General features: G+C 51.2%; 2 protein-coding genes across 3 annotated transcripts in view; one reads left to right on the top strand and one right to left on the bottom strand.

Moving 5' to 3' along the window:
• Positions 1 to 15,546, top strand: part of SENP3 (SUMO specific peptidase 3) — a 150,996-nt gene that overhangs the window by 120,097 nt on the left and 15,353 nt on the right. The window lies entirely within an intron of this gene.
• Positions 1 to 15,546, bottom strand: part of FXR2 (FMR1 autosomal homolog 2) — a 32,386-nt gene that overhangs the window by 9,109 nt on the left and 7,731 nt on the right. The window contains exons 2-12 of one of the 2 annotated variants that reach the window (XM_083706717.1): positions 10,713 to 10,765; positions 7,799 to 7,892; positions 7,604 to 7,675; positions 6,755 to 6,903; positions 5,352 to 5,445; positions 4,348 to 4,464; positions 2,825 to 2,995; positions 2,393 to 2,471; positions 1,730 to 1,839; positions 1,486 to 1,557; positions 1,130 to 1,216 (exon numbers count right to left, since the gene is read on the bottom strand). In XM_083706717.1, coding sequence (XP_083562843.1) covers positions 1,130 to 1,216; positions 1,486 to 1,557; positions 1,730 to 1,839; positions 2,393 to 2,471; positions 2,825 to 2,995; positions 4,348 to 4,464; positions 5,352 to 5,445; positions 6,755 to 6,903; positions 7,604 to 7,675; positions 7,799 to 7,892; positions 10,713 to 10,765 — 1,098 coding nt within the window. The remainder of the gene's footprint in view (positions 1 to 1,129; positions 1,217 to 1,485; positions 1,558 to 1,729; positions 1,840 to 2,392; positions 2,472 to 2,824; positions 2,996 to 4,347; positions 4,465 to 5,351; positions 5,446 to 6,754; positions 6,904 to 7,603; positions 7,676 to 7,798; positions 7,893 to 10,712; positions 10,766 to 15,546) is intronic. The other variant, XM_083706718.1, reaches the window with a different exon arrangement.

Raw genomic sequence — 15,546 nt, 5'->3', positions numbered from 1 at the left:
TTTCTATGCCCCCCCTAAAACTACACACTCAAAGAAAACAGGACTGCAATTCAAAACCAAACAGTGCAAAATGAAATTTTATAACCATAGTAAGTATAGTAAAGGTAAAGGGACCCCTGACCGTTAGGTCCAGTCGTGGCAAACTCTGGGGTTGCGGTACTCATCTCGCTTTACTGGCCGAGGGAGCCGGCATACAGCTTCCGGGTCATGTGGCCAGCATGACTAAGCCGCTTCTGGCAAACCAGAGCAGCGCACAGAAACGCCATTTACCTTCCTATTTATCTACTTGCATTTTTTGACATGCTTTCGAACTGCTAGGTTGGCAGGAGCAGGGACTGAGCAACGGGAGCTCACCCCGTTGCGGGGATTCAAACTGCCGACCTTCTGATCGGCAAGTCCTAGGCTCTGTGGTTTAACCCACAGCGCCACCCACATCCCCAGTAAGTACAATGGTGCCCCGCAAGACGAAGGCCTCGCAAGACGAAAAACCCGCTAGACGAAAGGGTTTTCCATTTTGGAGGTGCTTCGCAAGACGAATTTCCCTATGGGCTTGCTTCACAAGACGAAAATGTCTTGCGAGTTTTTCCGACTTTCCCCCCCTTTTTTCTAAGCCGCTAAGCCGCTAATAGCACTAATCCGCTAATGGGCTTGCTTCGCAAGACGAAAAAACCGCAAGACGAAGAGGCTCGCGGAACGGATTCTTTTCGTCTTGCGAGGCACCACTGTATAGTAACATACCCCAAAAAACCAACCCCAAAAATTCAGTGCTGTAAGCAATATCCAGCACCCAACAGCAAAAATAAAAAAGGAGATTGACAGTTTCCCCTTGGTCCTGGAAACAGCCTGTGATCTTGCTCAGAGATCTGAAGCAGATTCCAAGGGGAAGGAGGAGGGGTAGCTAGAAAGCTGCCCTCCCATGATGCTGATCTTTAAACATCAACATGTCAGCACCTGAGGGGGGCGGCAGAGGTCCTCAGACCTGGGCGGCAGTTCTGACATTCTGCACCTGTGTCCCGAAATGGAGGGGTCTGGCGAAGCTGGCTCTGGCCCCAGGGCGATGGAAGCAGGCTTGCTCCGTGGCCCCATCCTCCCTCGCCACAGCCCAGGAGAAGCACACCAGCGGCCTTACCTGAAGGTAGGAGAGATGGTACTCCAGCAGCGCCTGCGCATTGCTGATGTTCTCCCGCGTTCCCACAAAGATGAAAGGGACCATCCCCTGGGGAAAGGAGACAGGGAGGTTAGCAAAGAGCAGGGCACCTTTTCCCCAGGCAGAAGACGGAGAGGTTACCAGGGCTGCCAGCTTTAAAGCCAATTAGTCAACCTTCCCCGCAGAGGCATCCCAGTTAAACCAAAGGGATGACGTTTTGTGCTCTGGGAAAGCAGAGTTTCGACCAGAGCGGGACAGAGGGCAGGCCCGTGTGAGTTTTCGAGAGGGAAAGATTATCGGGATCCAAGAAAGAAAGAAAGAAAGAGTCAGAGACATACATTTGGTTCTTGTCCAATGTCTGTGTCTTGGACAGCTTTAGCCAGGGGACAAACTGGACCAGCCAGCAAGGACTGAAAGCAGACAAACGCAGATGGGATGATTTGATGGGGCGTGGCATGTGGGCAAACGTGGGACACTGTGGCTTTGAGAAGAGACGGAAAGCTGGGGCTTGGGAACTGGAGCAGGGGACCCACAGAGGAAGAAGCTGCTGCTGTCGCTTCTCTGCTCTGCAACCCAATTTACCTCTTCCCTGGGGTTCTTCTTGTCATTGTCGCCTTCCACCCGAACTCGGACCACGCCGGATTTGTCCACGATCTCCTGGATGACTTTGCCGTTCTTGCCTATCACTTTCCCTGCAGGGGGCAAATGAAGGCGGGGAGTTGAAGGGCATGCGTAAATCAAGCACACACAGGCTGTCAGCACGATGCTCTGCCGCCTTAACTCTATGTCCCTAGCGCCAAATCACTTGCAAATTGGCACCATGGTGCCTTGGAGGAGGACAGGTCAATGGATGAGGAGACCCACTAGTAAACAACACCTCCATCCCAAAAATAACCCCTTTTTTGCACACACACCCTCATACATTTGCACTCGTTGCCAATGACAGGGAAGGAAAATCATTGACGCCCTTCCCTTCTTTGATCGAGGAAAATCTATGCAACAAATCTTTGCTTGAGAAACAGCTCTGCCAACCAGATTCCCAAGTGCCTTGGACTGAACCTTCCCCTGCATGTCTAAATCCTGGTTTTTCTGAAGCAGAATTGCTGCAGCTCAACTCCCAAGCAAACTCCAAGGCAGAACTGGCTTACGAATCTGGTTTCACAAACTTAGGTTTTTGTGAAGGGAGAGAAAGAATGGGAGGCTCCATCAGGGTTCGTCCTGGAGCTAGAAAACTGCCTCACTCACCGACTAGGTTCCGAGGGACTTGAACAGAGTCTTCGGAGAATTCGAGGAAGCTCCTGGCCTGCTTGCAGGCTTCCGGGGTCTGCAGAGGAGCAAAGGGGAACAGCATGCCAAGCATCTCAACACACTGTGCTGGTGGCTTGCGAGGTTTTAGGCCACCAAGGCTGCTCAGGCCTGACATACTGTTTGCAGATCCTCCCACTGCACAGCCACAGGCCGGGCCTTTCTCCCTCCAGGCCAAAAGACCCCAAAGTTTGTTCCTCCTCAGTTAAAGCCGCCTTGCTTACCAAGCCCCACAACCGGAGTTTCCGGCCCCACTCACAGGATTCATTTATCAGGTGGGTCTTTGTTCCTTTTCTCTACACACCAGCACCAAGCGAAACGAAAGCAGCCCAGCCCACCTCCCAGAAGTCTAGAAGCAGCCCCGGCCCCTACCTCCCCGTAGATGCGGAAGGTGCAGGTCTCTTCATCCAGCTCAATGGCAGTGACACCCAGCACTTTCCGGGCCTGCTGGATGTTGGCCCCGTGGGTTCCAATGGCCAGCCCCATCAGGTCCTCCCGCACCATGAACTCCTCCTGGAATGCCGACGCCAGCTGCTTACTCGTCTGGGGGGAGAGGCAGAGGCACGATGGGAAACAGGTCTCAGAAGTCGCGTGAGTCCCACCTCTTTTTTCAAGCCTGGGCCCTCACCCCCCCCCCCACACAAAAGGCCCAACATTCAAGCCAGGCAGCCATGCTTGGAGACAGAGCAGGTCTTATAAGACTGGATCAACTAAGGCTGGCACGTGGGTCCTGAATGGGGCAACTGTGCCCCTGAAGGACCAGGTGCGCAGCCTGGGAGTCATTCTGGACTCACCGCTGTCCATGGAGGTGCAGGTCAGTTCTATGTCTAGGGCGGCTGTCTGTCAGCTCCATCTGGTACGCAGGATGAGACCCTACCTGCCCGCAGACTGTCTCACCAGAGTGGCGCATGCTCTGGTTATCTCCCGCTTGGACTACTGCAATGCACTCTATGTGGGGCTACCTTTGAAGGTGACCCAGAAATTGCAACTAATCCAGAATGCGGCAGCTAGACTGGAAGCAGCCACCGGGACCTTTTAACACCAATACTGAGAGATCTGCATTGGCTCCCAGTACGTTTCCGAGCACAATTCAAAGTGTTGGTGCTGACCTTGAAAGCCCTAAATGGCCTCAAAGGCCCAGTAGACCTGAAGGAGCATCTCCACCCCCATCGTTCTGCCTGGACACGGAGATCCAGCGCCAAGGGTTTTCTGGCGGTTCACTCATTGAGAGAAGTGAGGTTACAGGGAACCAGGCGGAGGGCCTTCCTGGTAGTGGCGCCTGCCCTGTGGAACGCCCTCCCAGCAGATGTGAAGGAAATAAGCAGCTATCTTATCTTTAAAAGACATCTGAAGGCAGCCCTGTTTAGGGACGTTTTTAATATTTAATGCTGTATTGTTTTAACACTCGACTGGGAGTCGCCCAGAGTGGCTGGGGAAACTCAGCCAGATGGGCGGGGTATAAATAATATATTATTATTTTATTATGTCAAGCTTGGGACTTTCACAGAACGCTGCGCTACAGCTGGAGGCAGAAGCATGCTTTCCAAATACCAGCTGCTGGAAACCGCAGGAGGGGAGAGCGGCTCTTTTGGCTCGGGTCCCTGCTTGCAGGTTTCCCATAAGAGGTACCTGGTTGGCCAACTGGGAGAACCAGATGGGCTTCTGGCCATCTTCTGGTATCTATCTGGCAGGGAGTTCTCCCAAACTGAAACACTGCATTGTCCAGCACTGCTTCGCATTTTAGAAAGGCGCCCTTCTGCCTCCCCGCTTTGCACTCCTGTCCTTCGGGCCCAGGATGGCAGCTACTGTCAGCTAGTCCTGAGCCAGAGACTTCTCCACTCCTGCACTCAGGGGGCGCTGTGGCACTCGGAGGGTCCCCTCTCTCTCTCTCTCACCTCCAAGTGTTTGTTGGCCTCCTCATTCCGGGACATGAGCATCAGCTTAGTCCGGATGCTGCGCAAGTGCATGTCGCCCAGCAGAGACGCCCTCTTGACGGTGGACTCGTTTGTGGACTGCAGGGAGAGAGAGCGAGAGCGCAAAGGTTAGTTAGGCTGCCATGTGCTGGCAAACCAAGAACACAGGTGAGCCTACGACACAGAACTGCCCCACCAGGTTTTAAGGTGTTTTGTCTAACAAGAATTCAAGCTGTCAGTTATCCTTCTCAACTCTGGCTCCGGCCTGGTGGAACGCTCTGCCTCATGAGACCAGGGTCCTGCAGGATCTGATTTCTTTCCGCAGGGCCTGTAAGACAGAGTTGTTCCACCTGGCCTTTGGCTTGGAGCCAATTTGATTCCCTCCCCCTCTTTCTTCTTTCTTTTCCTTTCTCCTCCTGCGATGAGGCTACATTTTAATATTTTAATGTTTCAATGTAGTATTTTAATTTTGTTTTTAAGTTGTATTCATTCAACTTGTTTTTATTATTGCTTGTTAGCCGCTCTGAGCCCAGCCTTGGCTGGGGAGGGCGGGGTATAAATAAAAATTATTATTATCATTCTTCTTCTTCTTCTTCTTCTTCTTCTTATTATTATTATTATCCACCCAGTTAAAGTTAAAGGAAATTTAACACGGAAACCACAGGTCCTGGAGAGGATCATTTCCTCTGAAGCGAGAGAACTCCCCCAACTCCCTGGCCACCCTGGGAAGATGCCCTTTATCATGTCCCAAGTGCAAAACGAGAAATCCTTCACAGGTCTGGACGAGAAATACGCAAGAACTGCACCAAGCAGATATAGAAGTTGCAGTTGCGCATTTAGTGGTCATCTGCAGTTCCTGCCACTAGAGGGGAGTGAAGAGCCGCACAGGTTCCGGCTCTGAGAACAAGTCCCAGGCATTTCCCTCCCAACTTGGCTCAGCTAATCAGGCAGACGCCACCCCTGGAACAGAGGAGGAAGACCCTTACCAGAATGACGAGCTCACTGCTAGTGGAACTGAGGAAGATGCAGTTCGCGCTCACGGCTTTCTTGAATTCCTTGTGCACGTTTTCGTTTGAGCAGCTGCGAAGAGGAAACAGAGGAACGGTAAGAAGCTTCGGAAAAGTGTGGACGCCAACCTAAGCTGCTAAAAGTTCAGGCTTCCACGTGCGGTGGACCTGTGAATCTGTACGTGAAGTTTGGAGACAGGTTTTACAAGAGATCTCTGAGATTACAGGTAGGCCAGGGAGTCTCGATGCCAGGCTACGTTTACGATCAACGTTCGAGGAGGACAGTGCAGAGCTAGTTTGTAAAACTCTTGTTATATATTTGTGGGCTGAGACAAGAATGACTACTGCCCAAGGATGGAGAAATGCAGTGAACATTTCCCTTCACATTTGGTTTAAGAAGGTCTTAAAGGTAAAGGGACCCCTGACTGTTAGGTCCAGTCGTGGCCGACTCTGGGGTTGCGGTGCTCATCTCGCTTTACTGGCCGAGGGAGCTGGCGTACAGCTTCCGGTTCATGTGGCCAGCAGGACTAAGCCACTTCTGGCGAACCAGAGCAGCGCACGGAAACGCCGTTTACTTTCCCACCAGAGTGGTACCTATTTATCTACTTGCACTTTGATGTGCTTTCGAACTGCTAGGTGGGCAGGAACAGGGACCGAGCAACGGGATCTCACCCCGTCACGGAGATTCGAACCATTGACCTTCTGATCAGCAAGCCCTAGGCTCTGTGGTTTAACCCACAGCGCCTTACATATTGCTTATTCAGAAAAGTTGACTCATTCAACAGCGCACCTCCTGAAACCTTCTTCCCTTCTGTGAAGAAGCTCTTAGGCTTTTTTCCCTTCAGATGGAGCAAATGTCTGCACAGTGCAAGCAAAATCAATCCCAAGCAGATGTGGGCTGATAAGAGATTTGAATCGGAAAGAATGTGGATTTGGCAGACAAGCTCCCCCTCTCCCACACAGTTGTTGTTGTTACCCCACCCATATGGCTGGGTATCCCCAGCCACTCTGGCGGATTACAGAATATATAACATTAAAAACTTCCTGATCAAACATTAAACATCAAACATTAAAAACTTCCTGATACAGGGCTGCCTTGAGATGTCTTCTAAAAGTTGTGCAGTTCTTTATCTCCTTGGCATCTGAAGGAAAGGCATTCCACAGGGAGGGTGCCACTACAGAGAAGGCCCTCTGCCTGGTTCCCTGTAGCTTCGCTTCTCACAATGAGGGAACGAGCAGAAGGCCCTCCCTCGGAGCTGGACCTCAGTGTCCGGGCTGAGCGATGGGGGTGGAGACGCCCCTTCTGGTATACTTGGCCGGGGCTGTTTAGGGCTCTCAAGGTCAGCACCAACAATCTGATTTGCGTTTATGTTAACACTCACGCCTCCTTGAGATCCTCTGGTACCGCAATGGTGACTTTGAAAAAGCTGCACTTCGTGGCCACTTTGCTGGGGTTGACGGGCCGCAGCCGCTCCAACGTGACGATTTCATTGTAGATGGCATCGCAAGCGGCGTATTCTATGACGTAGAACTGTAAGAGGACGACGAGATCAGAGGGAGCCACAAAGAAGAGCCCAAAGGAACTGTAGTTACGTTCTGCCTTTTGAGTTGTTAAGCCGAAGTAAACTCAAACAGGAGGGGAAAAGTGAATTCTAACTGCCTCTGGGAAGAAAAAAACCCTGGAAAACTCTTCCATGGGGTTAGGGTCACAGTCCCCCCCCTTTAATTGCAGGTTCCCCTCCCCCACTCTGGATGCAACAGTCTTCCTTGGAAATGCAGAACAAATTATGTTCACACTAAGAAACCCACTGAACACTGCTGCTTGAGGGAAGTGGAAACTTTCACGCCTGCAAATTCAGGCTGGCTTACGACCCTGGAAGTCTGCTTCCTTTCATTATTTTTATGTACTTGACAAAAAAAATTATACTCTACCTGTTCCCATCGAGTGAACTTAAGGCAGATTACGACAACCTCACAACAACACGTCACAGAAGCATCATAAGAACATCTGCATTGCAGCAGCGTCACTATTCCGCATTTTGGCCCATGGCGCCCAGATGCTCTGGGAGCCAATCTGTGAGCATTTGCTATGCACATGGAGAGCTCCTACCATGTGCCGGGGAGGCGGAAGGGGCTCAGCGCATTAAATGTGTTAATGGTGAGAGAGACATGCCCCCTCACTGAATGCCCGGGAATATTTCAAGGGGGGGTGTATTTTGTCCGATACTTACATCTCCTTTCATCATTCGAACCCTGGCCAGCCACCAGCCACACGGCTCATGCTCATTGGCTCGGGAATAAACCTAAGAGGACAGGGAAATTCAAGTTAGGGGGCCACCCTCCACTCACAGCAGCTTCCTAATCACCCGCCGGTCCACCCCCACCCCCAGAAGGGTGCGGAAAGCCTCTTGGCAGCCTTCACTCACCTCCACCTCATCCCCTTCCAAAATCTCCTTGCTGTAGTCTGCAGGTGGGGGCAGCCGCACGTCGCCAAAGGGGATTTGCCTTTCGGGCTGCCAGCTGGGAAGAGGCAGAGAGTTATTCCAGGTGACAGTAAGGGGAGACCAGCTACCCATCAACACACAATGTTTCTTCACAAGCTATGCGAGGTGCTTGGGGCTGAACAATACCAAGGGTCGAATTCTGCACAGGTGAAAGCAGCAGGGACCTTGGGTCAACACTGGCACACGTCCCTCCCACAAATTCGGAATGGCTGCTTCGTAGAAGCACACTCCAAATTTCCCCCTCCATTCCTAACAAGCTCTTCTCTTCTCTAATGACTCAGCAGCATGCATCGGACAACGGCAGCCGGCCTGAACTCCCCCCCCCCCGCTACTAGCAACATGCTTTTCCAACAACAATTGCACCTGCCAGGAAAAAATCCAGACCCCTGGCTGCACACGCACCGAGGAAATCAAATGTATCACCTTGTGGCTTTTATTCCACACACACCCCCCTTCCACCAGAGCTAAGGAACGCTGGCTCTTAAATATTCAACGCTGGCTCCTAGGAACCACAACTATTTGGCGACGCTGCTGGTTAGACATAAAGGCCACGGTACCATAACTTGATGGGGGTCAAAATAGTTTAGAGGCAAGGAAGTCTGCTAAGAGCATGCAAGCATTCTTGGGGAGGTGAGAGGGGAAGAAAAGAGGAAAGATGAAAGAAATGAGGGGAGGAGAACACAAGGACAAATCCCCCACTCAGGAAACACCACAAGGAGGGCTGGAGACTGGGGCCGACAGAGAGCCACTCGGTGGGTATTTATAGCCCGCCCTGCCTCTCGCAGGGAGATCGTGCTGCGGCTGTGTTCCGGCCCTGTCAGAGCACAATCCTGGGAACTGGCCGTGGTGCTGCAAGGCTGCCTCATTAGCTTCAGCGCAATTAGACAGCATCTGCATACCGCCGCCACGCCCACACCACTCCGGGTGGGGAGACTGAGGCGGCCAGACACAGCTGCTGGCAGGCTGCCAGCCTCCCTCTGCTCACTAGTCCCTTACTGGCTGACAACCAGAGCCGCAAACTCGGGCGGCCTGTCAGCGAGAGCCCCAGCAAAGCCAGCACCTGCTCTTCGCAGAGAGCAGGACCAAAACCTCCGCCAACAAAGCTTTTTATTTTTTCCGGGCGGGGTGGCGGTGGTGGGAGCAGACGGTGGCTTGACTGCAGCGCCCAGAGGCCAGGGTGGCTTCCCTCCTTACAGCTGTTGCAGAGACACGTGTCTCCCTGACGCTTCAGCTGCCGAGGAAGGACCTTTGCGAGCGGCTCAAACCTCTCTCCTCCGGCAGACGCTTCTGGCTTTCTGCTGAGTCAGGAATTTCAGGCACGTTCGCCTCCCCACCCCTCCAATAAGCAGCACTTAAAACAAACAAAAAAAAAACCCATCGTGTTGCTTGCAAGTGCCAAGGTTTTCGCTCTGCAATAAGCTTCCAGCGTGCATGCCGAGATCTTTAGGAGGGTGGGGCTGGGGTTCAGCCCCCTTGCTCCATAACTGCTGGGGGATCGGGGCCACCACCAATGCTGTGCGGTGCCTACACAGGTGGGTGACAAAGTTAGCAGGCATCCCCGCAACCTCCTGTCTCCAGAGTCTGGGAGAACAGGGTTAGGGGTGTCTGGCTCAAGGGACACGAAGACTGAAGATGAAGAAGGGGGGAAGCCCAGATTGAGGAGGAAGGAACCACCTTCCCCACTTCCCGGGGGGGGGGGGTGACCAAACAACTGTGTGTGCTCTGACAGGTGGGGAGTTCCTGACATCTCCTGAAGGGACCCCCAGCCAGAGTGAGAGAGCTCTGTTGCGCTGCTGTATTTGGTAGCCCGGGGGTGCCTAGTTCGATACAGCAGCTGGTAGACAGGCAGTGAACTCTTGGTGGGGAGAGCAATCTAGCCACTGGCAGGAGTTGCTACAAAGCAAGAACGGAGCTCCCTGTTTCTTCCCCTCGGCCCAGCTGCCACCAGAGTGCAAAGCAGGGGGTGGGAATGGCCGGCGTTTCCTGGGTGAGGTTAAATAAGTTGGAGTTCTTGTTATTAAATATACCAAGAAAAAAAGCAGACCGAGAACTCTGGCCAATATAAGTTTCAAAAGTGGGAATGGTCCCTACTCGCAAATCAAGAGTCAACTGTAACAAAAATTGACCCATTCATATACATATCCTTATGAGTTTGAGTTTGTAATCTCTGTTTGAGTTTGTAATCCTTCTCAGAATACATACTTTTGAATGGATTAGTTTTTGTTACAATTGACTATCGATTTGCAAATAATAATAATAATAATAATAATATTTATTTATAGCCTGCCCTCCCCAGCCAAGGCCTGGCTCAGGGCGGCTAACAAGCAATAATAAAAACAAGTTGAAGGAATACAACTTAAAAACAAGATTAAAATACAACATTAAAATATTGAAATATTAAAATATTAAACAGGGACCACTCCCACTTTTGAAACTTATTTTTTCCAGAGTTCTTGGTGTGCTTGTTTCCTGGGTGAGAGCAAGGGACATGGGTTGGGGGCAGCGACTGTCCGCAAGGATATAATTTCAATTTCCTAGGAGCCAGCCTGGAGCTATAGGGACCAGCCCCACACAGCGTTCATATCACAAGGTGCCAGCTTTCTATGTCTAGGCAAACAAGCCCCTGCTCTGCTAGGTCAGTGGGGTTTCATTGCCAGAGGTGGCTCTGAGCCGCTATACCAGAGTTGTACCCTCATCACACGATGGACCTCAAGGACACAGGGGCAGCCACTACTTCCAGAGGGCTGGAAAAGGACGGGCCGATCTGGGCCAGCCAGCTCTCTGACAAAACAGCAGAGTATGGTGCAGGCACGCAACGCCTCTTGCGGACACTCACTTGTTCTCGAAGGATATCGTGACCGAGTCTTCGTGGACATCTTTAACAAAACCCTGGAAGGGAAGGAACAGACAAGAGACACCGCGTTAGCCCACAGCCGGCAAGTCCACAAAGCTCACTGCAAAAGGGGCAGCGCTGGCCCAGAAAAAAAAAAAGGAGCCCTGCAGAGGGAGCCACCACCACCAAGCCACTGCGTCCCTCGACTGGGACCAGCGGACCCAAGATACCAAACAGCCAACGCAAAGCAGCAGCATGGAAAGGGAGACTTGGCAAGAGAAGAAGAGCTCTGCGGAAGCAAAGGTCGCAGCTTGGTGACATCCCCCAAAGACGTGATCCTCGGAGTCACTGGCCCCTAAGAGGGCCTAGATAGTACGGAATGGAACCTGAAAGCCTAACCAGGTGTGGCATCGCCTTCATCCTGTTCTCACAGTGGCCAACCAGGTGCCCACAAGCAGAATCTGAGCACAGTAACACCCTCTCCTCCTTCCTGGGGTTTCCAGCTGCTGTCTCCAGCTGTGGAGACAGACCACAGCCATTGTGGCTAGTAGCCACCGATAGCCTTCTCCTCCTCTTCCATGAATCTGTCTAAACCTCTTTTAAGGCATCTATGTCAGTGGCCATCGCTGTCTCCAGTGGAAGGGAGTTCCATAGTTTTAACTCTGAGCTCCATGAAATACTTCCTTTTACATGTCCTGTTCAGGAAGACACGAACTTCTCTCTCCCTCTCTCTCACACCCCCCCCCCCACCCTGTCACATTTCAATACAATACAAAATCAGTACAACCCAGATGGTTAAGAAAGCCCAACATAGACTCCGTCTTCTCAGAGAATTGCCAAAGAACAATGTCAATCAACCTTTGATGATCTCCTTCTACCGGTCCACAATAGAAAGTGTCCTTTCATACTGCATCACGGTGTGGTACGCTGGTTTGACATCAAGTGATAGGAAGTGCCGACAGAGGGTGGTGAATACAGCACAACATATTATGGGCTGTCCCGTGAATCCGGTGGATGAAATAGCGGAAGATCGTTGCCTCAGGAGAGCGAGGAAAATTCTCAGGGATGATTCACACCCTGGCGGCACTTTCTTGATCTCCTGCCCTTGGGCAGAAGATATATAGAAGCATGATTAGTCACACCAACCAGGTAAAGAACAGCTTCTATGTGTGGACTGTTAGGCTGCTGAATGAAAAGATAACAACAAGGCAACTGACTTTCGGGTTTGGTGGGTGCGCATCAGTAAACGAGGGGAATTAAAACTAAGAGAGCTGAGTGGGGGGTGCTCGTGACATCTCACTGTATACAAGTTGTACAAGTGACAATAAAGTAAATGGCCTCGGTCCAGTATATCTGAAGGAGCATCTCCACCCCCATAGTTCTACCCGGACACTGAGGTCCAGCGCCAAAGGCCTTCTGGCGGTTCCCTCAGTGCATGAAGCCAAGTTACAGGGAACCAGGCAGAGGGCCTTCTTGGTAGTGGCACCCGCCCTCCCACCAGATGTCAAAGAGAACAGCTATCAGACTTTTAGAAGACATCTGAAGGCAACCCTGTTTAGGCAGTACAGTGGTGCCCCGCAAGACGAATGCCTCGCAAGACGGAAAACCCGCTAGACGAAAGGGTTTTCCGTTTTGGAGGCGCTTCGCAAAACGAATTTCCCTATGGGCTTGCTTCGCAAGACGAAAATGTCTTGCGAGTTCCTGCGGGGTTTTTTTCCTTCCTCCCCCCTTTTTCTAAGCCGCTTATCAGCTGATCCGCTAAACCTATAAGCCGCTAAAAGCCGCTAAGCCACTAATAGCGCTAATCCGCCAATGGGCTTGCTTCGCAAGACGAAAAAACCGCTAGACGAAGAGACTCGCGGAACGGATTCTTTTCGTCTTGCGAGGCACCACTGTAATATCTGATGCATTACTGCATTTTAATATTTTGTTGAAAGCCGCCCAGAGTGGCTGGGGAAGCAGGGTATAAATAATAATTTTTATTTATAAAAAAATTATATTTTTTTTATTATTATTTCAATTTACTCCTCCTAAAGCACATTCCCTGCCAGACTAACCAACACCAGGCAGCTAGCTCATGACTCCTCCTTCAAAGAACACACGGCAGCTTCCTTTCAGCGCTCAGGAGCTCACATACTGCCAGGCCTCTGGGTCAGATGGCACTTCGCTACTGCTCTTAGCCCACTCTTAGCCCTCACTCAAAGCCAGCCCCATTTTTTAATCCCAAAGCAATACAGGGCTGCTTGGGATCAGGGAAAGGTGCTCAGTGGGACAGCCGTTTGGGAGGAAATGCCCGATTCCCTGGGTGCAACCCTCTATTCACTTACAGTGCTACCTCAGGTTAAGTACCGTATTTTTCGCTCTATAAGACGCACCAGACCACAAGACGCACCTAGTTTTTGGAGGAGGAAAACAAGAAAAAAAATATTCTGAATCTCAGGAGCCAGAACAGCAAGAGGGATCTCTGCGCAGCGAAAGCAGCGATCCCTCTTGCTGTTCTGGCTTCTGGGATAGCTGCACAGCCTGCATTCGCTCCATAAGACGCACACACATTTCCCCTTACTTTTTAGAAGGAAAAAAGTCAGTCTTAAAGAGCAAAAATACGGTACTTACATTCGTTCCGGAGGTCCGTTCTTAACCTGAAACTGTTATTAACCTGAAGCACCACTTTAGCTAATGGGGTCTCCTGCTGCCGCCACGGGAGCACGATTTCTGTTCTCATCCTGAAGCAAAGTTCTTAACCTGAAGCACTGTTTCTGAGTTTGCGGAGTCTGTGACCTGAAGCGTATGTAACCAGAGGTACCACTGTACTTATTTACAACATGTATAACCCGCTTTTCCTCAAAAACCCAAGACAGTTTCAAGATTAAAACCTGCACCAGGATTGGCATTTGGTAACACTTGCAAGTGAATGTTTTCTGGAGTTGCTAGGAAAAAAAGGGTCCAACAGGCAAATGGTTAGCCTGGTTAACGGACACAGATGGATAAGTATGTGGGGGTTGACATTTTTGAAGGGGAAAACCACGCTTGGATTAATAATTGTTTTCTGATTTAGGGAAGCCAACTCCATCCCTGAATACAGGCTAAAGTATTCCACAAACAACCTCTCCGCGTGGTGGCCATTCTCTGCCACAGCCTTATCCCTCCAGGCGTGTGGCTTTTAGAAGACGGGGTGCGGCCATGGCCCTGCCTCTCTCTTCATCTCCTGCTGCCCACAACACGGGACATTTGGCACTGCCAGGGTGGGGAAGAGAGGACAGCTGCAGGGCTGCAATCAAGGGAGGGAGGCCTGAACATGTTCTGAGTTTGGAGCGTGATGAGGGCAGGGCGAAATGTCCTGCATGTCTAAAGAGTGATGGGAGGAACAGGTGTTCCTGGGGACAGATGTCTTCTCCGCCAGCTGCTCCGCTACGAGCAAACAGCCACACGCCTCCTTCCCAGCTCCAGAGGAAGCCGGCTTTAAGCGGAGTTCATTGCCCAGTAAGCAGTGCCACTATTCCAGCACGCACAACTCACTGGGACAGAGAAAACCTAAGCTGGTCATCCCGCCACTCAACCAGCGTCTGTTGGAGACAGCAGAAAGGAGTTACCAGCGGTTGGAAGAGGTGGCCTGCATATATCCTTGACTACATGGCTGCCTCCCAAGACTCCTTTCCTCAACAGCATGCTAAAAATCTCTCTCCTCCTCGTCCCAGGACTTGGTGACCTCTTTAGCAAGTCTGGATGCTACCCGCAATTGGATCACCCCAGCAAAATACTCCTGCAGGCCCACATGAAGTGCGTAATAAAAGCCCGCTGGATCAAGCCAAATGCCCGTCTCAGCCAGCACCCTGTTCTTCCAGAGACCCACCAGTTGCCCTCTCCCTTCTTCCCAGTAACTGCTGAGGCAGAGCATGGCTTTCATGGCTAACAGCCATCGACAACTCTCTCTCTCCTCTATGAAAGTGTCTAATCCTCTTTTAAAGCCACCTGGCTTGACAGACATCCCTAGCTCCTGTGGGAGTGAGTTCCACAGGTCAACTATGAGTTGCATGAAGAAATATTCATCTGTCTTGAATCTTCCAACACTCAGCTTCAGTGGATGTACACGGCAAGAGGGAGGGAGAATAACTATCAGTCTAGTGGGTGACATCCTTAGGCCTTAGACACAGTCAACAGTTAGCCTGGCCATTCAGAGAGCAGCGAAGAGGCAGAGGGGGCGCCATCCAACAAGGACCCGCAACTATGTAATGTGGGCAGGATCAAAGATTCTGGAGTCTTTGTGAACTACTCCATGCCTGCCCTCTCCCACAGCCTGCCGAGCTCCAAGAATCCCCTTTAAAGCCCTGCTGCGCTTGAGGCTATATACGTCTCCAGGCCAGCGGAGAGAATCTCATTTATCATTCATTCAGCACAGATGGATCAGCCCCCTTCATTCCATGAGGCCAACACACAGGAACACTTATATCTCCCACGTTCCACACCTCAAGCCTGGTCTACCTGCCCTCTGGCTTACGCTGCTAGGGCTAAATTAAAATTGCAGTGTACAACCTTTGCAATGCTTGGGACACCAAGTCAAAGAGTTTCAAGGAACCCCCCCTTTAAAGTTTCAAGCCCTCCACGAACACAAACCGCTTCCATTCATGAGCAACTCTACAACTTGAGAACCCCTGAATTTGCAGAGGATAATTTTACTCTTTGGTGGATCGCTGTATAAAAGCAGCAGCCGGACACTAAAAATTCTCGTTGTTGCTGCTGCAAGTCATATAGCCACGGTCTGCTAGGCAGTCTGTGCACAGCTTATTTGACCTGCAGCGATATTCCACAAGCATTCTCTCCTGCGGGGAAAACGTATGCA

The sequence above is a fragment of the Podarcis gaigeae genome, assembly GCF_964106915.1.
Source record: "Podarcis gaigeae genome assembly, chromosome: 13".
Classification (NCBI taxonomy): domain Eukaryota; kingdom Metazoa; phylum Chordata; class Lepidosauria; order Squamata; family Lacertidae; genus Podarcis; species Podarcis gaigeae.
The sequence above is the reverse complement of the archived record's forward strand: the minus strand, read 5'-3'. Positions and strand labels throughout refer to the sequence as shown.